This window comes from Centruroides sculpturatus, unplaced genomic scaffold (assembly GCF_000671375.1).
Source record: "Centruroides sculpturatus isolate CEXI.00-Female unplaced genomic scaffold, Cexi_2.0 scaffold359, whole genome shotgun sequence".
NCBI classification, from domain to species: Eukaryota; Metazoa; Arthropoda; class Arachnida; order Scorpiones; family Buthidae; genus Centruroides; species Centruroides sculpturatus.
The window spans coordinates 181,227-207,646 of NW_019384764.1; the positions used below are offsets into that span (position 1 = coordinate 181,227).

At 26.1% G+C, this 26,420-nt stretch overlaps 1 protein-coding gene across 1 annotated transcript; it reads right to left on the bottom strand.

The window, feature by feature from the left end:
* Window positions 1–1,571: 1,571 nt before the first annotated feature.
* On the bottom strand, window positions 1,572–26,420 carry LOC111628871 (eukaryotic translation initiation factor 1A, X-chromosomal-like). The gene is made up of 6 exons (XM_023372730.1): window positions 26,294–26,420; window positions 22,230–22,313; window positions 16,569–16,672; window positions 3,212–3,344; window positions 2,869–2,957; window positions 1,572–2,404 (listed from the first exon to the last, which is right to left on the bottom strand). Exons 1-6 carry the CDS (start codon window positions 26,307–26,309, stop codon window positions 2,399–2,401), a joined length of 432 nt encoding a protein of 143 aa, XP_023228498.1. The 5' UTR covers window positions 26,310–26,420; the 3' UTR covers window positions 1,572–2,398.

Sequence of the window (26,420 nt, forward strand, 5' to 3'; positions counted from 1 at the left end):
CCTATGTTTACAAGTTTAATAAACCAAACTCCTATTTCTTTAAACATTTAATGGAGTAAATCAAAATGTGGCTTTGAAATTGTAAGTGTTGGTTCTAGTAAAATCTGTATCATTTCCTTTTTGCTTGCACAAATGATGCTATGGTAATATTTTCCATGACAATTATATGGAATATCAGTATCCTGATGATAGGCTAACCACCTGAAAGTGTTAGTAAACATCTCATTTTATTTTGTTTACTTTACAGCATTTTTAGTTACTTAATATAGTATATATTTATATTAGTTGTGTGTAACTCTAAATATTAAAGTGTTGACATGATCTACTTCCAGTTGAAATTACATAACAAATAAATAAATTTTAACTTTAAAATAATTTGATAAATTAACCAAAACAATCCCAGGATATTTGGTTTAGGGTCCATTTACACACAACAGTGATGTGCCGACACAGTGACCGTGCTGTCAGTGAATGGTCATGGACTTTTCTGGGATGAATTGGCTATTATGTTTGGATGAAGAAGAAAAAGAAATACGATCAAGAAAGCACTGCAAGTGGGTACATCAAGCATGGGAAAAAATATCAACAGAATGGGAGTTTCATACTCTTTATAAAAAATTGAGATGACGAATCTATATTTTTTGAATATTTTTGAATGTCCCAACATGCATTTCATATTTTATTAAACAAAACAGAGAAAATATTCATTTTGTGCCCAATGTCCATGTATTTTGAATGAGATAAATCAAATAGAACATGGGTGTTGATGCTCCATTTCAATTAAATGTTTGTCATCCATTGGAAAACAAAATTTACTGTCAGTGAAAATATCGTTCCCGTCAAATGTACTTTCACGATATGGTCACTCAACTGCCACTGCACAGCACTGTGACTGACGAATCTGGACAGGGTGGTTTAAAACTAGGTCAACGATTTCCCACAGGCAAAAATTCACTGCACTGTGCCGGCAAGTCACTGTTGTGTGTAAATGGACCTTTAAGCTGATTTGATTTTAATCTATATATAAATATATATATATACATAATATAATTAATATAAATGAAGATGTTTGTTTGTTTGCTATTGACACCTTTGCTGTTTGACTGATTGCTACGAAACTCAGCAGTTACATTGAAATACTTCAAACTTACANTTAACATACAGGCAATAAAATAAATTAAAGTTTAGTACTTATAATAAGATAAATCACTGATAAAACACATTAGCAATATATTTTAAATAAGGATGCAAATATAGCAATTTTATAAGAAATAGCAAATGGTAGTTAAATCAGCTATCACTTTTGAGACTAAATCTGAGAAAAACTAATATCTATAGATAATATTTATAATATTCAAACAATTCACATGAAAACAACACTTTTATATAACATCACAACTTTGCATGATATTTAGTCCTAATTTTTTCAAAATAGATAATAAAAATAGGAATTTTGTTCCTCCAAATAAATTTTCTTTAAAGATATTTACAATAAAACAGCTTAAAAGAAATAATAAATTAACAATACTTCGAGTGAAAATAAATTTGTAATATATTAAAAATTGGTTTTTAAACTAAAATGAGTATAACATATTTTGAAATGTTGTTTACAAAATATCAAAGTCCAACGCCAAAGAAATTGAAATTTATCCTTTACAAAAATCACAAATTAATTTTTAATCTGTGCTTAAAACTTGATTAAGAATGCAACACACAGAACAACAGAATAAGAAATGTAAGCATTTCTCCTCCCCAGAAATGGCATTCATTTTCAGAAATGTTTTCATTTTGTAAGTTTTTCATATGACTTACCATTTCAATGTAGAGTATATATAATAAAGAATTAATAAAAATTAAATACCTATTTTTTTATTAATTCTTCATTACTTAAGATATTTAAAAATCAAACAAATAAAGAATTTGCTCTTCCTTAGCAGTATTCACTGTGAACCAAAAATTTTATTATTATTATTATTATTATTTCAGAATATGCATAAAAATGGATTTAGTTCCTCCTTTTTAATAATTCTTTTTAAATAATTTCATATAAAAATATAAATTTGTTTTGAAAACTTGCAAATTTCTTTATAAAATTTATAACAAGTATGAATTATAACTGTTTGTATTATATTTTTTTTTTATATATACAAGAGTTTCTTGTTAGAAACAGTATTATTTTAATCTCTTGATGAATTAAAAAAATGTTAATTATACTATTAATGACAAAATATGACATCATTTATCACACACATTTGTTAGCAGTCTCTAAACATGTGGAAGATTACATTTACAGAGTGCTTGAAAATTTATGAGTTATTGCTAAAATCCTTATTGGGTAATATAAAATTTCTATACTCTAGATTTATTAAAAACTGTTCCTATGAGGAAGACAAAGATTCTAAATCTGTAAAAAAAAAAAAAGAAAAAAAAAGAATGATTTTAGTGAAACACAAAATTTGAATTAATACAAATTCTGAGAATGATCAGGATAATATATTGATAAATTATATCTGATAGCAATAATCCAACTGCATTATATATGCAAATTTCTATTCAACTAAGAATTCTATATTGTGAATTAATCTGAAACAACAAGATTAATTGTTAAGATTAATCCACGGAATTTAAGTTTAGTTGAATTGAAGTTTGCATAAATTTTAATTCTTATGATAAATATAACTTCACAATAAAAAATTATTTTGAAAAATCAATAAGGGATGTTTCTGTGTAATATTACAATCTTATTGAAATATTGACAATTTTATAATTTATGAAGACAACTTCTTTTGACATTTTTAAATAATAAATAAATCAATAAGCTTTCTCTTACATTACATTAATAATTTTTTGAAAGTTCTGTCTACTTACATTTTCAATATCCTCTTCACCATCGACTTCATCAAATTCAATGATATCATCTTCAACATCATCTCCAAATACAGTATCATTAATTTTGGCTATGAATATTTTAAATTAAAATTATTTGCACCATTATATAACAAATAAGATGACGTAGCTTAAGTTGTAGTGTTAGAGTATTACATTTAACAAGTATAAATGAAAGCTCAAATTATTTGCAAATGAACAGAATTAATTACCAATGAATAATAATCTGACAATTGATTGGTTCATTTGATTATTAGACCAAACTTTCTCANATTTGATAATTTAAAAAACTTATCATGCTATTATAAATTGAAATGCTGCTCACCATAATCTGGTAATTCACCATAAGATTTCAAGTTCCTAGCTTCATCTGGATTATATTTGAGGATAACATCAGCTTTAGCATCTTGATAATCTCTTAAACCCACAAGAATAATATCACCTTGATTAATCCACACCTGAGAAAATAAAACAAAATTTCTTTATATATTAAATTACATGAATATTTAACAGAAATTTGGTTTAATAACAATTATAAGACTTTTTATCAAGTCACCAGTATATGTACAAATTAGGTTGTAAAGGTTAAATTTAGACATTTCGATTTTTTACTAGAAATAACTGGAAAAAATGTTCTGACATTCTATGTGAATATATAAGTGGAGTACAGGACACATATTTCACTAGAAATAAACATATCAGCAATGTCTGAAAATATTAAACTTTTGAAAAAACACATTTGCTTGTTGTTCTATCATTTCAAAAGTGGCTACAATGCAACAAATGCTCATGATCTCATCTACAAAGCATTTGGTGAGGATGCAGTCAACAGGCAGACCTGCTACAATTGGTTTAAGAAATTCAAGGATGGAGATTTCTTGCTTCAAGATGAGCTCCATCCAAGCAGTAATTCCATCATTAATGATAACATTCTCCTGCAACTGATAGATGATAATCCATTAGAGAATCCAACCAGAGAATTAGCACAACTTGAGTGTTCCCATACTCCAAAAATTGACAAATTCCAATACCACCACAGCAATGTGCCAGCACATAGAATAAAGATGACTTTAGAGAAACTGGCCAGTCTGGGATGAAGGTTCTCTTACATCCAAGACTTGGTGCCAACTAACTGCTAGCTACACCCACAGACTATAAAATAAGTGCATTGTATGTATATTATGCAAGAAGATACCTGTATATATATATCCATTGATTAATGTAGTTGATTAATCCTGCAATAACCATGTATATCAAAATCACATTAATCAAATACAATGGTACCTCAGTACTCGACCAATCACAACCCACTAGAACAAATTTTTGGTTAATAAAAAATATTTTTATCTTAATTTTGTCATTAGTAAAAAGTTTTCTGTGATTAAAATGAATAACTAATTTAAAAATAAAATGAAGCCTTAGGTTTGTCATCAGGTTGTCCTTTTCTTAATCCCAGAGGAACTCCCTTGGGATTAAGAAAAGGGCAACCTGATGCAGACAGTAAAGTTTCTAGTGAGTCAAAGACTACACTTTATGAGTCTGTGAATAGATTTCTATATAAAAATCTTATCTGTCAAGCTAATCTCAAAAATCAAGGAACAATTTTGTAACATGAAACCCTGCATCTTTCAGGATGACAATGCATCAAGATGGTGGATAAAGTAGAATGTGTTCTTTTTCTACAGTTTGTTAGCATTATTGTTATGATTACTTAAATTGACATACAAGTTGCTTAGTATACTATAGATTAATACTCACACCAAATATTGTATAGTAGGATGGAGAACTCACTGGGAAATTCACTGCATTAAAAATGCTTTTTTATCGCAATACTTTCGATGAATTTATAATCATCGTCATCAGGCGAATAAATGTTTTAAAAGAACGTACAGAATATACTGAGAAAAACAGAACAAATATTTTCAAATTAAAATACTTGATAAACCATTAAGAACAAGCAACTGATTTTCAAATGTATTTGAAGTCGTGCATGCAATGTGATACGTGTGTTGTGAAGTGGCGTATGCATGTATGTAGGCCCAGGATTTTTTACGTAAATTGCTATTTAGGTAAAAAAAATGTTCCTACAAATGACTCAGATCAGATGGTTTACCAGGTTAAAGTCCTGATCTTAACCCTATTGAAAACTGCTGACATATTATGAGCATGAAAGTTGCAAAAAAAAAGTTAGAAAATACATGTAAATAGCAACTGCATAAATGTGTTAGAAAAGTTAGATATCACAAGCTGATACAGAATACTTGAATAAACTCGTTTACTTTATGACAGTGTGTGGCAAAGCTTTTAATAAGTATTCAGATCCCATTCAATAAGTAATAGTTAATCATGTTATATTTTAAAGCATACTTATACCCTTTTTTTATTTCTATAACTATGAATGACAAGTTTTTGTGACAATGCTCATTAACAGTATTCACAAAAGCTATGGTGTGTAAAATAACACTTAAGTTCAACGAAGTATTTTATGTAATAAAATGCACTTTTTAGTTTATTCCTCTTGGTTTCTTCTCTGTACAACATAACTTAATATTACAAATTGCAATTATAATTTAAATATGCAACTTTGCACATCTTTTGAATGCTTTTTGGTGTATATCATAGGTGATCCAATTCTATTTTATGTAAATTATTTATTATTGATCTTTATAATATGTCTAACACAGTGGTGGTTCCCAATTAGTTTTTCCTGCGTACCACTTCAAGAAAGAGCTCAAGCTCGCATACCCCTTATAGCAGAAATTCATATTAACCCATACTAATATTATAAATTCAAAGGTAAGTCTGTCTGTTACCTTTTCATGTCTAAACCGCTGAACAGGTTTTAATAAAATTTGGCACAGAGATAGCTTACATGTTGGAGATGGACATAGGTTACATTTTACTGCGAGAAAATTCAATATAATGCGGGAGAAGCTGTGGGTAATGATAGATGTCTAGCAATAAATAAAATAAGTTTTTTTTACATTTATTACCTTTAAGATACTATTCTAATAATAATGAAAATAACATAAGGTTATTTAATTTTAATGCGACAAATGTGCACGATTTTCTTTGCACAACTTTGTAAAATCTGGTTGCTTTTTGGTCAGCTTCAATCTCAAGTCATCTTTGAGTTGAAGTCGGTGATGATGTTTAGTTTTCATGTTTATCATGGCCGAAAATCTGCTCTCGCAGAGGTATGTTGTGCAAAATGGTAGTAAATATATTATTTCTGCTTCGCTGACATGATAAATGTCTCAAAAATTACTCAATGATTACTCTGCAAAACAACTCTTGAGTCTGCTGTTACATGAAATGTCTATAAATTTAATTCCTCTTGGTCAGAGATGGGAAGGTGGTTGGTGGAGTTATTTGCAACACCAACAAAAATTTTCAAAATTAATTTCGCAAAAACAAATTGTGTTAATTGTACATTTTTTGTTTCTTGCGTAAGAATTTCATTTAGGTATTGTCGCAAATGCATTTTTTTGATGAAATTTTGAGAATATTTTGTTATAAATAAACGAATTTGTGCATTCAACATCATGTTGTAAATTGCCGAATTTTTGATGGTCCACCCATTATTTTTTAATTGTTTCATCTCATGCATTTAAATTTTAAATTAACCGATTTTAGATTGCCGTGCGTACCCCTTCATGCAATTTCGCATATCCCTGGGGGTACACGTACCACTAATTGGGAATCATTGGTCTAACATACTGTATGCCCCATGTATGCTACTGTATGTTAGAAAAATGAATAAAGATCAATAATAATTTAAAACAAAAAGTAATATAATTTAGTAGTTTCCAAATTTGCATAACAACTCTTGATTTCATTTAATTTAAATATCTCATCGGTTATTTCTTTTTTATTGAAATAAATTTTTATTTTTTTAACTAAATTTATTGTTCTTGTATCCAAATATTGGTTTGGTACTGAAAGACTGAAAAGTGTGCAAAGATATTATTGATTATTAAATGAAATGTTTATTCCTCTTGTAAAACTTTAACATTTCTATTAAGTCTAAAGATTTTTTAACTTCCTCTTTCCTTGTATGAGTAATTTCCTGACAGTCCAGGAATTATTTTAAAATATATTATCACTTATATTTTAAATTACCTTCATATCATAAATTATTGTATATAATTTCATTGAGTTCAAAATAAATTTATTTCAATCACAGTTTTCTTTGCTTTTTGAAAAACTATGATATTAAACTCAATTGCTAGAAATCAGTGCTTCTCAATCAATGCTACAAAAATGAACTTCTAGATAATATGATATTCCTGCATACTATGAGGATTTTCAGTAAAAATATTAGAAAATAGTAATATAAGTTAAACTGAAGGTATCAGAAATTTAAAAATACCGGTAATCATTTTAATTACTAGTTTTTGATATTACATTTGAGCATACTAGTGAATTATGCAACATTTCACTGACATTATTATATTATGATTTCTAACAAAGATATTTATTACATATTCAAAAGCACTAAATTATTTATTGTAATTTGGTCTTAATGTCTCTACATTTTATTTTATTTCATCAGTTGTATTAATTATACAATATGTAAATGATGATTTTGTCAGAATTTCAAAAAATAATAATAATAATAATAATTATCTAGAATGTTATTATCTCTTATTTTATTCCATTTCATTTTGAAAGTATTATCCTAAACACCTAACTAACAAATATACATCAGGTTATTGGAATGTTGATATATTAATATTTATAACAAACAAATTTTGCAAAAGATATTGAATAAAATTTGGATAAGTATATTTTTTAATTTTAAAATAAAAGTTTAATAAATTAATTAGGTTTTTATCCATACAGTATTATCCATATTTTGAAATTTCTTTGTCAATTTTCAATATTTGAGCCATTGATTTTGAAAGTTGGGCAAGTCCATTTTGTGAAAAAAATATTTAAAGCTAATTCTTATTACAAATTAACATAAAATTTATGTTTTTAATTAATTCACATTAAATATCTTTTGATATCAATATAAATTTGTTACTAGTAATTTATATCGTCAATGATATTTACAGTGAGTTAATTTTGAAAGTGAGGCAAGTCCACTCTAAAGAAAAATATGAAGATATGATGGATTTATTACACTATGTACCACCCATTTATCCTGAATACTTTAAAAATCTGCACCATCTAAACTAAGAAATATAATTATATGCATGCAACTTATTACTAAATATTTTTTATTATTTTCTTCACTTTTTCCTATAAAATTAAATTTATTTTTTGTTTCATTGTAGCTTTTGAAAAAAGTATGAAATGTTGAAATAAAATAAATAAAATATTAAATTTTTCGTTATTACTGTATAACTATATTCCATTCAAAGAAAAGCAACGTTTTCAACAAATCGTTGCTTTTAAACGTGAGGCAAGTCCATTGGCGCATACCAAAACCATGATTTTTTTCACCTAAAGTGGATAACCATTATTGCATATTAAATTTACACAAAATAAAACCAAAATAATATAAAATAAGTCTATTACTGTTTACAAATATTTTTAAACTCATTGAAATGCAAATCATTAAATATCTAGCAATAACATAAAATGGACTTGCCCCACTTTCAAAATCANGTCGCAAATGCATTTTTTTGATGAAATTTTGAGAATATTTTGTTATAAATAAACGAATTTGTGCATTCAACATCATGTTGTAAATTGCCGAATTTTTGATGGTCCACCCATTATTTTTTAATTGTTTCATCTCATGCATTTAAATTTTAAATTAACCGATTTTAGATTGCCGTGCGTACCCCTTCATGCAATTTCGCATATCCCTGGGGGTACACGTACCACTAATTGGGAATCATTGGTCTAACATACTGTATGCCCCATGTATGCTACTGTATGTTAGAAAAATGAATAAAGATCAATAATAATTTAAAACAAAAAGTAATATAATTTAGTAGTTTCCAAATTTGCATAACAACTCTTGATTTCATTTAATTTAAATATCTCATCGGTTATTTCTTTTTTATTGAAATAAATTTTTATTTTTTTAACTAAATTTATTGTTCTTGTATCCAAATATTGGTTTGGTACTGAAAGACTGAAAAGTGTGCAAAGATATTATTGATTATTAAATGAAATGTTTATTCCTCTTGTAAAACTTTAACATTTCTATTAAGTCTAAAGATTTTTTAACTTCCTCTTTCCTTGTATGAGTAATTTCCTGACAGTCCAGGAATTATTTTAAAATATATTATCACTTATATTTTAAATTACCTTCATATCATAAATTATTGTATATAATTTCATTGAGTTCAAAATAAATTTATTTCAATCACAGTTTTCTTTGCTTTTTGAAAAACTATGATATTAAACTCAATTGCTAGAAATCAGTGCTTCTCAATCAATGCTACAAAAATGAACTTCTAGATAATATGATATTCCTGCATACTATGAGGATTTTCAGTAAAAATATTAGAAAATAGTAATATAAGTTAAACTGAAGGTATCAGAAATTTAAAAATACCGGTAATCATTTTAATTACTAGTTTTTGATATTACATTTGAGCATACTAGTGAATTATGCAACATTTCACTGACATTATTATATTATGATTTCTAACAAAGATATTTATTACATATTCAAAAGCACTAAATTATTTATTGTAATTTGGTCTTAATGTCTCTACATTTTATTTTATTTCATCAGTTGTATTAATTATACAATATGTAAATGATGATTTTGTCAGAATTTCAAAAAATAATAATAATAATAATAATTATCTAGAATGTTATTATCTCTTATTTTATTCCATTTCATTTTGAAAGTATTATCCTAAACACCTAACTAACAAATATACATCAGGTTATTGGAATGTTGATATATTAATATTTATAACAAACAAATTTTGCAAAAGATATTGAATAAAATTTGGATAAGTATATTTTTTAATTTTAAAATAAAAGTTTAATAAATTAATTAGGTTTTTATCCATACAGTATTATCCATATTTTGAAATTTCTTTGTCAATTTTCAATATTTGAGCCATTGATTTTGAAAGTTGGGCAAGTCCATTTTGTGAAAAAAATATTTAAAGCTAATTCTTATTACAAATTAACATAAAATTTATGTTTTTAATTAATTCACATTAAATATCTTTTGATATCAATATAAATTTGTTACTAGTAATTTATATCGTCAATGATATTTACAGTGAGTTAATTTTGAAAGTGAGGCAAGTCCACTCTAAAGAAAAATATGAAGATATGATGGATTTATTACACTATGTACCACCCATTTATCCTGAATACTTTAAAAATCTGCACCATCTAAACTAAGAAATATAATTATATGCATGCAACTTATTACTAAATATTTTTTATTATTTTCTTCACTTTTTCCTATAAAATTAAATTTATTTTTTGTTTCATTGTAGCTTTTGAAAAAAGTATGAAATGTTGAAATAAAATAAATAAAATATTAAATTTTTCGTTATTACTGTATAACTATATTCCATTCAAAGAAAAGCAACGTTTTCAACAAATCGTTGCTTTTAAACGTGAGGCAAGTCCATTGGCGCATACCAAAACCATGATTTTTTTCACCTAAAGTGGATAACCATTATTGCATATTAAATTTACACAAAATAAAACCAAAATAATATAAAATAAGTCTATTACTGTTTACAAATATTTTTAAACTCATTGAAATGCAAATCATTAAATATCTAGCAATAACATAAAATGGACTTGCCCCACTTTCAAAATCGACAGCTCATTTAATTATTTATTTTTAAATATGTTAATGTTGTTCTCTCTCTTTCACTCACTATTTTTTATCATATAAAGAGAGATAAAATAGTCTCTCTCTCCTCTGAGAGTATCAAGAGACTAAAAAAATATCAGATGAGTATTTATTACCCTAAGAGTGAGTTTGTGACTTTAATTTAAATCCATAAATAGAAGATTATAGATCTTTCTTGTGTATTTTACTTTTGTCACATATGTATAAGGAATTATTTTAATTTATTTCATTTACGATTTTAAAAAATTGTCATTCATGAAAAACTGTCACGAATGACAATTTTTACAATTATATTTTGGTATGGCTTAGTTAACCATACACTCAACTTGTTACTACAAAAAATGTCTTGAAAAACAGAAATTTATCCAATTTTAAAACTGCCTTAATTTCTTAAAGTGTCAATTCAAAATAAATTAAGCAGTCAAATCTAAACGAAACAAAAGACAATTACTCAATTACTAATAAAAATAATTTATTTTCAAATGTAATCAAGTATCAAATTAAATGATGATCTTTTGTTACAAATTGTCCTGTATTTTCTATTATGATCAAATTACTAAAATAAATTTTACTTTAAACTAGTGGCAATAAATATAGTAGTAAAATATCTAAAGAACAAAATACATGCAGTAATGCTTTAATGAATTTTTTTTTTTAATAAGAAAAGTATATTGCCTTGTCAATGATAATATGTCTTACACAAAGAACATACCATTGATGAGGAATCAAATATGAAAGGGTGATTTGATTTAGCTAGAAAGTAGTTCACTAATGAAAGTATATACATTCCATAACAAGAAGTATGTACTATGCATATTATTTCAGATTTTACCTGTGTAAAAATTATTACAATTATATAGGAAATAGCATATACAGTACCAGCATGGCCAACAAGTCAATTGTGATCGACCAGTCAATCACTATTATTTTTGAATGACTGCAGATAATATGGCTCATTAAAACAGAAAAAACATTTGTACTGTATTTACTAACATGTAAGACAAGGTTTTTATTCATTTATCACAGCTTCAAATTCCTAGGTTGTTCTATATGCACAAGTGAAAGAATCTTTGTGTTTTTGCAAATAATTTTTGTAAACCATGTATTTGCAGTTTTTACCAGATGCTTACTCTCTTGTAGTTAAAAATCATGTCTTTTATTTGGGTCTTAGAATTGTTCTTGTACATTGTCAGAAGTAAAGATGAATAGCAACAGGAAAAACAAAGCTTTGGAATTGAATTCCAGATTGAAATTCCAAAATCACACAGGAGCACGATATAAGTTTTAATCCATTCCCACATGAAAACAGATGATTATTTGGAAATCAGAATTCAGAGAAACTGATATGTGTAATCGACGGAGAGTGGATTTGACTGTTAAGAATTGGCAAAAAAAATTCTCCATTGTCCAGCTTTACATGAACAAATTACCTTGTCAATTTTATAGGATTTTTCCTTAATGTTTAAAATGCCAATAATTTTTGTGGGACAATGTGTGCATTTACGTTCATTTGATATTTTACTTGTGATTAAACAAAACAAAATTAGAACTGTATTAATAAACCTAATTTTCTTTATTTTGATCTTTAAATTATTAAACTTACACCTCGTCCTATATGTGAGGTTGTCTTATATGCAAGTAAATATGGTAATTTTAATAGGAATATTAAATACATATTTTTCACAGAGAAATCTTTAAACGATTTCTATAGGTTGGTAATGCTGTGCTCTGTGAGATGTATAGGTAGACGTGTCCTTTCTGTTGACAATCATTGCTAGCTAGATATTCTGTTATTTTAGAAAGTGTTTTATTGTACCATAACAGTTGATGAAAAACAAAAATTATAATTTGTGCAACAGAAATAAATATTTAATTTTTTGCTGCAGTGAAAAGTAAATGGTGTCTGTTAATTTATACTTAGTGTTTTTATTAAAGAGAGATAACCTGGAACATTAATTACTGTACAATATATAAATACAACTATGTTTTGCAAAATAATTTCATTAGGGTGGATTAAAAATAGAATAGAGAGTAAAAGTATATTGTACCATATATACATAACACACAACTTTTTATATAATACTTATTTATAGGAAAAAAAAATTATAGAAAATGAGTCCTTACACATTATTCTAACAACTAAAGGAAAATCCTCCAAATTATTTTAACAAAATAACTTTATAAAGCATCAACAATTATTTCCATTTAATATTATAATAAATAATAAATTTTTCTATTCACTTAAAAAAAAAAGAAAAGATATTTAACTATCTTGAAATTGATCAAGTTATGCCATTCTTTCCTTAACAATATAAATTTATTTTACTGTTAGCGTTTCTTCTATCTTCACACAGAATCTTTTTCCAGCTAATTCTAATTTTATTCTAATGTCACTTCCATTTAGGATTTATATAAAAGATCATAAAGAATTATAATATTTTAAAACTTGTTTCGGATTTATCTTTGTAATGATAGCTACATATTACTTATATAATCTTTAAAAAAAATAGTTATACAAAAAATCTTATAAATATAAAATATTTTCAGCATATTAGCAAAGTATTAACATTTACAATTTTCTTCATAGATATAAAAAAAAATTTCACTTAAATTATCAATGTAATTAAATACTATAAATTAATTATATATTATATATATATATATATGGACAATNTTATACATTTATTTAATTTTTCTTTCCAAAACAGTAATAATTATTGGTTGTTTTTCATAATTATAAAAACTATTTAATGACTAAAAATATATAAATAATTTATTTATTTTGATCAAAAATATGTTTTTCTATAAAAATTGAATAGATAAAATAAAAAAAACTTACTAATTTTTGTAATGTAATTTATAACCCAATTAGAAATAAATTATACATTTTTTTGTTTTCATTATATTATATCCATTTTTCAAAAACGGGCAAACTTTAGCAGTAATTTCAATAAATATTACTTTAAATATCAAAATGTTTTATTTATATTTTATTTTTATTTCACCATTCAGGACATCAAAGTTAAATTTGTAATTTTGCTATTATGTACAGTACTTGTGTAGAGAGTTATTTCACTTGGAGTTTATGATCAGATTTTTGCTATTAAAAGGGGTCTTTAGGAATAATAAGTTTGGGAACCATTGTTCTAAACTACAGTCGATCCCCCCTGTAACACTGTTGATTTTTCCATTTTATATGAATTCCATGTTGTACGAGTCACTTAGATTTTACAAATACGTATGCCGGGCTGTGAACGGCTCATGTATTCGTACAACACGGAATTCGTATAAAATGGAAAAATTAACAGTGTTATAAGGGGGTCAACTGTAATATCAAACAATCTAGACATTCATAATGAATTCAACATTTGATTAAAGATTTTACCCAACAGTTTATAGAAATTTTTTGTTTACATAGTGTTTTCATTTTGTTTAGTATAATTTGTATATTAGTTTCATTTTTTAAGACCCAACAGTGAAATTTTATTAATTCTTTTGATTGGATAAATTCAAACTAGATCAAACGTATTCTGTCTTGAATATTACTCTGATTTTTATCAATTTTTTCCTCAATTTTACAGCCATTAACTATTACAGCCATTTAATAATCATTATTTTTTCTTTCATTACTTTTATTACTTAAAACTCTAAGAAATTACAAAACTTACATAATTTTCTGGTTACAATAGTTTTTTTTTTTATCAAGTCAAATGATCTTGACAAAATCATAGTGCTATTTTTAGGCTACTCTATCAATTATTATTTCAACTAGAGGTAGGCAGTTAAGCTGTCATCTTGTATCAAACTTAATATGAGATAGAAACTTAATTAATTTTTTTTTAAATTATAATAATTATACAGTAATTAAAATAGATTTAGTTAAAAGTCTTTTCAATTATAATTATAATAAATTCCTTTATCATCTTAATTTAGTTTAATTGTAATCAAATGACAGTTCTATTGAACAATGTTTTAGATAATTTAAAATCATATTAATTTGTATCTATCTAATATATAATTTATCATAAATTTATTTTAAATTATATTATTTATACTGTAACCATGATTTACAATATATGATTTTTTATTGAATTTAATTAACTTTAATGATTCTATCAGTGTTTTATCAATAAATAATATTTATTTACTTATTTATATCTATATTTGAAGACATCTAAAAGACAGTTGACTTCTGCCTCTAAATAATAAACCCCAATAAGGTAACAAGGTAAAAATAACACAAGAAGGAAAAAATAACAAATGCATTATATATTATAAAGAATGAATTTACATTCGGTTTTATAAAAATTAAAATTGCAATAGAAAAAAACTGTTCGACTGAAAACATATAGGAAGCTATGCAATAAAAAAAAAAAATCTATGTGATAGAGAAAGGCGATAAAAAGGGGTGAAAAAACGAAGTATTGTGAGTTCTTGTGGCAGGTATGCAAAGACCCAGCTGTAATTTGAGATTTGAACATTAAAATATTTGTAACAAAGTATTAGATCAAAATATATTATCAGTAAATACATTATTACTTCAGGATAATTTGATAAATAATTAATATTTGGTTAATAATATCCAAATTATCTTAACATTCTATTGTAAATGAACAAATCATCTACATATTGAATTTTCTTGAATGATCTTTTAACTCTTAAATTTTACATTTCCAAATTTTTCATAAAACATTTTCTTTTTAATATAATAGTTTAGTATTACATTTTTATCTGCTGTCATCACTATCAAATCATTTTGATCTTTATCATCTGTAAACTCTTATAATAGAAAAAAAGAATCATTATTAACTTTTTTAAAAATCTAATATAATTTATGTGCTATCAATTTTTTTAATACTTTTCAAATTTATTTGAGTAATAATTCTTAGAATAAAAATAATTTGCCTTTTTCTCCAAATTAATTACCTAAGGAATAATTGCTTAAGTATATTCATTTCAATTCTATTAACTCCTCCTGTTCCAGACATGCACTCTACCTGCATATGTTTTTCTAATCCTGGTTGAAATACTTACTATAAACATATGTGTGTATGTCTAGAGAAAATACTTATTAGCCAAGTCTGCTTTGGCAAGATATTATTGTATGAATGATAAAACTGTTGCCTGGTATTTGGCAATCACCACAGGGCAGTAGTAATTGGTGTATATGCAGTGGTGATATTCAGCGGGTTCGCACAGGTTCGGCCGAACCCGTTGTTAACATTTTCAAAGTTTTCCGAACCTTGTTAAACACATGTAACATTTCTCAGTGGTTTTGTTTCTTTTAAAAAATATATTAAAATATACATATTATACTCTGTAACACTACTAAACTAGAGCCTTCCGATGCACCATTTGAGCGAAAAAAAATTGTTAAGGAAAAATTTTCTGTTAGCGAACACTTTGTTAAATATTTCAAATATCACCACTGTGTGTATGGAAATAGAAAATTATTTATTGCTTTTGAAAGCTATGTTTATGAGTCATTCCTTTGTTTTGTCTGATTTTTAAGTGAATTATTTCTTGAAAATACCAAAACTAAACTAAGCAATTCTTTCAGTTACTTTTAGTGGATGCAAAAGTGCTGAGCTAATAAACTGTTACTAACTAAATGAATTAATAGCTTCATATGTTATGTAATAATTATGTAATGAAAATAACTATTATCTGTAATATAAATCCTATTTTATAACATGGTGTTTACGTTAGTCTGTATTAAATTGATAGTAAAAATCAAACAGATTTTTAAGCTCAGATGTCTATTTTGAAAATTTGTATTACTGATAATTATAGCTAATGCAAATCTGCAGTGGAAGCAGTTAGGTTAATTAATACTATTTTGCAAAATAATAGCCAGTTGAAAAATATTAAAAGCAAAAGAACTGACCTTTTTTCTCAGTTTCCCTCTGATATGGCAAAGTCTTTTAATGCCATCAAAGCACATGGCTTCTAATCTACCATTTCCAAGCATTTTTACAACTTGGGCATATTCTGAAATTAATATTGTCATTAGGATGAGTAAATAGATTTAATATATTCAAAATCAAATCAACTATTATATCAAATTAAATTTCTATAATTATCTATCTATTATAAATAAATGATATACAGAAATATATATATATATATATACTAGCAGATGAGCCTGGTGTTGCTCGGCAAAAAGTAACAATAGTGAAGATTAAGATTATTATATTAAGCCGATCTTACCCATTTTCACCAGGTGCAAGAATTAGGTCCCCCCTCTTCCGAGACTTAGAGAATTTTTAGATAGGTCTAAAAATATATTCAGTTTTCCATGAAAATGCAAAACCGCATCTAAAATAGTATAGTACAAGCCAAGTTCTTCAGGGTAATCCTTAACCCTCTTCCTCTCCCCCAAGGGGAGAAATTTCCAAAACTCCCTTCTTAGTGTGCATTCTCATGGCATACCCTAACTGTGTACCAAATTTCAACTTTCAACTGCTAACCATTTGGATTCTGCACTTATTATTATTATTAACCCATCTAGATTATATTATAAGACCTGTATGTAAATATAGATAGAAATTCCATTTTATGTTATTGTTCTTAAAAAGCAAAAACAAATAAAATGAAAAGCCCTTATACTAATATAATAACTTTATTTATTAATATTAATTTTACTATTTTAAACTTATATGCTATATCAAAACTTCCATACATTATGTAAGGTGAATATGAAAGGAAACATAAAATTTTATTGAAATATATTACTATTTGTTTTATTAGAAAAGTCTATTTACAGAAACTTACAACAAACACATGAAAACACAATAACTAAGCTGAGCAAACAAAACTCATTTTCTGTACACAAATGTCATTGGATTTAATTAGACTCCCCTGAAACTGATTGACTGATCTCAACCAATTTAGTTTGGACATCAAGTCCAGGCCAGTGAATGTTGTAAACTATTTGAAATCCTGATTAGATTGGGAAATATAAATATCCTGAGGAATATCATTGAAAAACTCTTGTCATAGATTTAAGCTGAGATTTTAAAAATTCATGTGCAGAGTTCAGTTTTGTTTAGAACATAAACAAACATGTGTCACTCAAATTTTGATTGACATTTTTTGAGTTTTAAACAATTTAACATGACAACATACTCTTAACTTTGGCTTAACAGCTCTAAAGATATTTGTACATTTGTCATCACTAACTGAAAGCATGAATAAGCTCAAAAGCTCTGTTACATAGTCTGAAAAGTAGTTCTGATCTGAAATATGATCTTTCAAAGTTTGAAAGGAATAAAGTTTACAAAATTAGATATTAATGCTTAATGCAAAATTAGATATTTTGAAATACTAAATAAATGTTAGATTAAGCATTAATCATGCTCAATTCACAAGCATCGAAAACAATGAATGTGATCTAGTAATATGTGGAACAATACAATTTCATTATTCTAAATCAATATTTAAAATGAATTGTTATCTATAAATCCATAATACCTAAATGTGAACAAAATCATTTAGTTCACACACTTTCCATTAATCAAATTCAGCAAGGCATTAAATTAACTTCATGACTCTAGATGTACAAAAAACTATAAAAATTTGAATATATTTTGACTTGATAAAATTATTAATTATTTTAACAATTTTTGTTTGAGAATATGATCAATGGTATTGTCACATAGTATGTTATTAGTAATGCTATCAACAAAACTAGTTTTAAACAATTAATGAAAGTGGTATGGTATTATGGTATTTTATTCATATGCCTGTTTTGACTTTAGTTGGCAGTAAAGTATGCTTGGATTTATGATGATTCTACATAACTGATGTTACATCGAAGTTTTCTGGTAGAACATTACAACTTGTGCACTGCTTCAATTTACCATCCTTGACTTTTTTGAAATAATGCCATGCATCATTCATATTTAAATTTGAAAACTGAATTAACACAAAACCAGCAGGAATTATTCTTAAAACAAAAAAGTTTTCAAATTCTATTTGTTAAATGCTTAGACTCCAATGAAGAAACACTGACCTTTTTTTGGTGGAACAAAACATTATATAGGCATATTTGTGAATTTTGTCTAATAATATTTATAATAAAATTTTAATACAGTAGACTCTCTTTAATTGAAATTCAGAGGGATGCCTTAAACAGCTTGAATTAAAAGACCATTTCTGGATGATAAAGAACAAAGAAAAAAAATGAATTTAACAAGACATTAACACCATATTGCAAGCAGAATAATGTTTAATCAATGAAAAATACCAAATAAAGGTTCTGTATTGTCCATATGAAATCACAATGAGAAACTGCTTCAAGGCATCTGTAAATCATCATGTTTTTAAATTTTAATTTATTTTATTTTTAAATTAATTTATTAATTTTAAATTTTATCTTTGAATTTCAAAAATGGAAAAATGATGTTAATTTTGTAACACATGTTACTCACTTGAATAAACAGGAGGAAGTGCAACCAAGTTCAAATTACCAAGAGAATTTTACATTGATTTAAATAGGAATTAGATGGGTACTAGTGGCCAGTTCAAATTACGAGAAAATTCAAATTATATCAGTTTGAATTAATGAGTCTACTGTATTAATAAAATAATAAAACATTAATTCTACTGAATTCAAAGTAGTCTTGAAACTAGCACCTGATATTATGAATCCAAATTTTGTTAATGGTTCAACATTATCATTATAAAATTTATTTATTTATATAAAACTTTGAAAATTTATAGAGACTGATAATTTCAACTGTAAGCAATAAAGATTCCTTTCATAACAAACTAATGCATTGAATAAATAATAGTGTATTCTCATTAATGTCCAATACTTTACATTAAATTTGTGTAACAGTAAATATCATAACTGCCCAAAATGGCAATTAATAAAATAAATAGTAGTAGAATTATTAAATTAAATATAGAAAAGATTCCAACAACAAAATTGTTAACTTTCTTTTAGAATCACAAACAGCATAGCATAACATAACACAGTATTAAAATTATAGATCAAGTCTGTATTATTAATATTCACTTAAACTGTGACTTATTATGCTAAGTTTTATTTTTTTATTTTAAAAATTAATTATTCCTATTGTTTTTGTAGTTCAATTTACTAAGAATTTTAAAAAAATGAATTTCAAATAGTAGTTCTTTTATTTTTAAATACAGTGATACCCCGAACTTACGCGATAACCACGTAAGTCAAGGTATAATTTCGCAATTTGTAAAATCCAAGTCGAATGTACGTAAGCTAATAAATGTTCTCGTTAATCTTATCTCATCTTTTGATTCGTTCATGGTTACAAGAAATTACCACATAGAGTCTCTCAAGTCTCCGTAGATATAACAAACACAGAAATAAATAACACAAAATAAATTGTAGCTTTGTGTTGATTCCGTGCGACATGTCCGAACATGTAAGCTGAACAATAGTGTGGAGGGAGTGAGTAATCAAGAGTTGCGTGGTGCTCGAACAAAAGACAAATTGACGAGATTTGAAAATCGCGTAACTCCAGATTCACGTAAGTCGGGGTAACGCAAGTCAAGGTATTACTGTACATCACATTCTAACCTTAAAATTTCCCTTTCAAATTTTTTACAAGTTACATATATTGTATATGCATTTATATAACAATGTTTCTTATAATCATTATCTTATTTTTTCATTCTTTACACAAAATACATTACAATAAAATTTATTAAAAAGTATATATATTAAACTATAAAGTATTAAGATTAGATTTTGATAATATGTAATAGGCTTTTTGTGTTAATTTGAACAATTTTCAAAAAAGTTTGATATTGGTTAAATGAACATGTTAGTTGTAATTTATTCCTTCTAAGATTTAAGTATTATTTCATTAATGGAATAAATAAAAATGCTTTACTATTACATCATCATCTTCAATAAAGAAATAAGGCATAGAATTTTTAAGGATTACTGCTAAAGATAGCAAATAGGATTGGGAAATAACACAAAACGTTATCCCAGAGCTGGAAAAGAAAAATAATAGGATTACAGGCAATCTAATTTACATCATGTTATAATGAATACAATTTGAAGAAAATATAGAATTATTTTAAAATTATCATTTTCCCTACTTTTGCTTTGTATTATACTGCTATATTAAACAATAAATTACAATGGACTCTATGGAAGTTTTGCAGTACAACTTTATTTTTTACACTCTTTCACAACTTTATAAAACTTTAATTATTTAATAGATTTATCATTTTATTCAGGCGTAATTTGAAAAACATTAAGTTAGGTATGTTATGCTATGTTTTTTTGAATACTTTATGTCGGTATTGGTGTATAATATTAGACAATAAAAGAAATGTAAGTATTTTACCTTTATCTTAAATATTATCATCAGGTGTACTATCATTGTTTTTAAAAAAGTTTTTATAAAATTGTTATAGAATGTTGTAAGCCTACTAAAGGGAGGCCTTCATGTCTTAAACACACAGAGTGTACAAATAAAAATAAAGATATTTTGTTTTGACTTTTGGCTAAGAGCTCCTCTCTTTACTAATCAAAAACTACACCAGTATAATAAGTCATACTAATAAACATAGTCCAAGAAGACAGTATATACACAGAAATGTAAAACAGTAAGGACATAGAGGTAAAAAGAATTAATATTTTCCACTATACTCAATGCACCTATGCATCCTCTAGAACCAGTAGTCAAATGTTACTTATGTTTGTTGTGTTAGATGGGCACATTCTTCATCCCATGCATATAAGAATACCTCATTATTCAAGAATTGCTGTCCTTTTAGTTGATTTTTCTTATGAGGAAACAAGGAAAAGTCATACAGTGAAAAATCAGGACTGCAAGGCGATTTTCAAGAACATTCAAGCTGGTCATAGCCAAATAGGCTATGCACATGTTGGTCCAATGTGGAGGAGCATTATTATGGTGCAAAACCAAATATTGACCCATGACCATGGTCACGGATTTTTTAGTGCCTGAATAATACATGATAGACACTGTGGGTTCAGTGTACCACTTGACAGTGACCACCTACTGCATCTACAGTACTACAAACTGTATGACTCCTATAACTGTGAATAATACAACAATCATTCTCTTTTTTACTGACTATAATTTTCTAAATGTTAATGGGGATGATTCATCTTGTTTTTGGATATTGCGGGGTATCATAGTATTAATTAAAGCAAAGTTTTGTCACCTGTCATGATAATGTTCACACAACAAGAAGTTCTGTTCTGAAACTTTTAAGCATCTTCAAATAACAAGGTGCATTGTTTGGTGTCATCTTCTGACACCAAACAATAAACCTTGTCATTTGCTTTTGTTGTTAAGGTATGGGGCACCAAAGAGAGCACACTTTTCTCACTTTGATGTGGTTGTGCTAAATAACATGTATTGGAAGTACTGGAATGCCCAAAGTCTCCTTTATCTGATAGCAGGTCACATGTCTATCCTGCTCCAGCATTTTCTGTACAACAACAATGTTCTTTTCAGTAATGGAGAAAAATTATTTGCTATAAAATAGTATTAAAATATTAAAAATAGTTCATATATACCCTGTCCATCTTCTTTAAATACAAGTTCACGTTTTTCAGCTTCATTTTCATTTTTTCCTCTTCTTCTATTCTTTCCTCCCTTACCTAAAAAATTACTATAAAACTTAAACTTTGATTTTATATTTGGTAATTTATATTTTTGTATTTTGAAACATAATATAAATATATAAAATAATAAATAAATTTATGATGTTGATACAAGAGATATAATAAAATTCAATGTTAAAAAATCAATTTAGAGTAATATGAGAATTAAAATAATGTCAAACAATTTTCCTTNAACGATACAATAGCCACAATTATTATTTTAAAAAGTTTACATTAGTCTTAACATTCACGAAAATTCAACACGAAGAGACACGCAATGGAAAAAAATTTCAACACGGGATAAGTTAATTAATTAATATATTTTTTGTACATAATCGGTTATCCGAAAAATAAATTATCCGAACAATCCCAGTCCCCAATTGATTTGGATAAACGACGCTCTACTGTATCCACTTTCTTAAAATCTAATAGTTCATTTGGCTTTAATTGAAAAATCAGATTATAGATTGAATGTTTACATATATTAAAAAATGTTATTTTATTCTTTACTATTTAAATATAATATATAAATGGAAAATTATGATTCGTTATGTTAAATAAGTAAATATTAAGTGAAATTCTATTAATAAATAAATCTTTCAACATTATGTTATTGAAATTGTTATATTATACAATTATATCCAAGTTGGTTTTTGATATCTTAAAACAATCTGTAAAATAATAGTTATTTGAAATCTAACTTTTACATTTCATGGCTTATCCAATATTATAAACAAAGATTTGTAGGAAAATATATATACACAATATATTACTAACAAATTAACTTTAGTATCTCAAAATTTTACAGTGATATTGCTCCATCGGTGTTTTTATTTGAGACTACATAAATTAAATATAAAATTATTTATACTCACTTCAATGAATTTTTATTACCCAATTACAAGACTTTTCTTAATAACCATTCAATGACTTCAAGTAAAATTTACAAACTTATATTTCAATATAAATGTAAATAAATCAAAAATTTTTAATGATTTTTTACTTTTGTATTGACAAATTTGGACTCCATACTGAGGAAGGCTGGATATTATAAATCAAAGTATTCAAATTATCAGCATTATATTTTGTTATATTAATATACTTTGATATAATATGAAATAGCAAAAAAAAAAATATTTTAGGTACTCCAGATAAAAGTAGGATTATTAGGTCATTTGGCTAAAAAGCAACTTTGAGTGAAGAAAGTAGACAATTATTATATAGTGTTGGTGCAAATGTAAAAATAACAAATAATACAAGTTAAACTCGCCAAGTAATATTTCATTTAACTTTATTATTTTTTGTTCAAAAATTTCACAAACAAATTCATGAAATCATTATTACACATTTATTATATTTATGAAATGTCATTTTAAAAATCTTTTCTGATGCAGAATCTATAAAGTTGCTAACTAGAAAGTCAAAAATTAAAAAAATATCACTTGAATTTTTTATATCTACAGTAACTTTACTTCCTTGAAATTAATGTTAACATTTCCAATTAACCTGCAAAGACAATAATGGCATAACAACTTTAGATTTAGTGATCACACTGTAAATAACAATACTAAAACAAATAAACCTATCTTACTTTCAAAAATCAGTATCTACTAACTGTTTCAATAAATACAGGCAGTCCTCTATTTTTGTACAATTTCATACATATTTCATACTTTTAATTTTTATCAATCTATATGGCAAAACACACACACTTTCATGTAATAATTCTTCCCTTATGAACTATTAGTCACTAGTCCCTCCTCTCCTCTCTGAAATTAATCATGGCCATTTCCGACATCACAGATTCAGTCTCAAGCTGGGATGTCTTGAGTTAGCACTTGTGTTGATAAGCTGTGTCTTATCAGTTTAAGTTAGGACATGTGCTATCACTTATGTACGGTACATTTCTGTTTTGGTGAAAAAATTTGCACTTATTAATTCATAAATATGAGTGAAAAATGAAAAACAGCATTGTTGATATGGAAAAAAGAAATCAAGGTCTCATAACCTCCGTACAATTGAGAACATATATCTCATGTACTAAGGACAATAGAAAAAGACACAGCATGTTACAGAACTCTATCAAGTAAAGAGAAAGAAGAATACAACTTAATTATCTCTTGGCAAATTTATAAAGAAAACACCAGATACTAATCAATAAAAAAACAAATATTTTGAAAACCCTTTTTGATGTTTTTATACATTGCTCTACTTTTGTACATTTCAACTTTCATACATATTTCAAGATCCAATTAGGTACAAAAGTAGAGGACCATCTGTAATGCTTTTTTGATCTATGCACACAGAAATTGAAATACAGTAGAGTGTCATTTATCCGAAAGAATTCCAGTCTGCAAATTTAAATTTTCACTAGTGCTGTGGCACTGCAATCTTTGGCTATATCTTGGGCTACTCCAATATTTTTTTGTTCATGTGTGTGTTTTAGCTGGCAGCACTGCACTTTTGTTGGTGTTTTTCTGAGGACTGTCATATGCTGAATCAAACATTTTTGATACTAGATTAACTTCTAAAGTATAATATTTTTTTGTTTTTATATTTTTCAATATATTAATTTTGTTTGTAAAAAATAAAAATAATTTTTAACAATACAATAGCCACAATTATTATTTTAAAAAGTTTACATTAGTCTTAACATTCACGAAAATTCAACACGAAGAGACACGCAATGGAAAAAAATTTCAACACGGGATAAGTTAATTAATTAATATATTTTTTGTACATAATCGGTTATCCGAAAAATAAATTATCCGAACAATCCCAGTCCCCAATTGATTTGGATAAACGACGCTCTACTGTATCCACTTTCTTAAAATCTAATAGTTCATTTGGCTTTAATTGAAAAATCAGATTATAGATTGAATGTTTACATATATTAAAAAATGTTATTTTATTCTTTACTATTTAAATATAATATATAAATGGAAAATTATGATTCGTTATGTTAAATAAGTAAATATTAAGTGAAATTCTATTAATAAATAAATCTTTCAACATTATGTTATTGAAATTGTTATATTATACAATTATATCCAAGTTGGTTTTTGATATCTTAAAACAATCTGTAAAATAATAGTTATTTGAAATCTAACTTTTACATTTCATGGCTTATCCAATATTATAAACAAAGATTTGTAGGAAAATATATATACACAATATATTACTAACAAATTAACTTTAGTATCTCAAAATTTTACAGTGATATTGCTCCATCGGTGTTTTTATTTGAGACTACATAAATTAAATATAAAATTATTTATACTCACTTCAATGAATTTTTATTACCCAATTACAAGACTTTTCTTAATAACCATTCAATGACTTCAAGTAAAATTTACAAACTTATATTTCAATATAAATGTAAATAAATCAAAAATTTTTAATGATTTTTTACTTTTGTATTGACAAATTTGGACTCCATACTGAGATTATTATATTTACTCTATTTGTGTTTGTGTTATTGGACAATACTTTTGTTTGTTTGGTATTATTTCACTTTGTCCCCGTACAAAGAGTAAAAAAACCTCACTAAATAAATAAATAATGATTTTTACAAAATTTTTTCATTTGTATGAACTATAGACTCAAGTTTTCCATAAAAAACAATATTATTTCCCAAATGAATGAAAAAGAAAATTAACAGATATTTGCTTGAGATGTGTAATATATTATAAAAATTTGTTGAAAATGTGAACTTACAGATACAAATTTGTATGAAAATTGATTAATTCCGAGATTCAGAAGCGCTCAGTTCTCACCATTAAACAAAGAGCTATTTAAAAGTCTTGGAACTTTAAAAATGTCCTATCCTAATAGTACTTTTACTAATTCAGTATACTAAAAAGGGTAGAGGAGTTTGTCCAATTTAATGTTTTTTTTTTTTTTTTTATTTCGAGATTATCCAGTAGATAGTATAAGATACAGATTTTAGTTTTATAATTTGTATATTATGAAATTACCTTTATTTTTCGGCATTTATGTAAAGAAGTTCAACAGATATTCGATACGTAAATCACAAATAACAGATGTCAAATCAACACAAATATCCTCACTCTTCTCAATTACGCACTTTCGTAAAGATGCCCC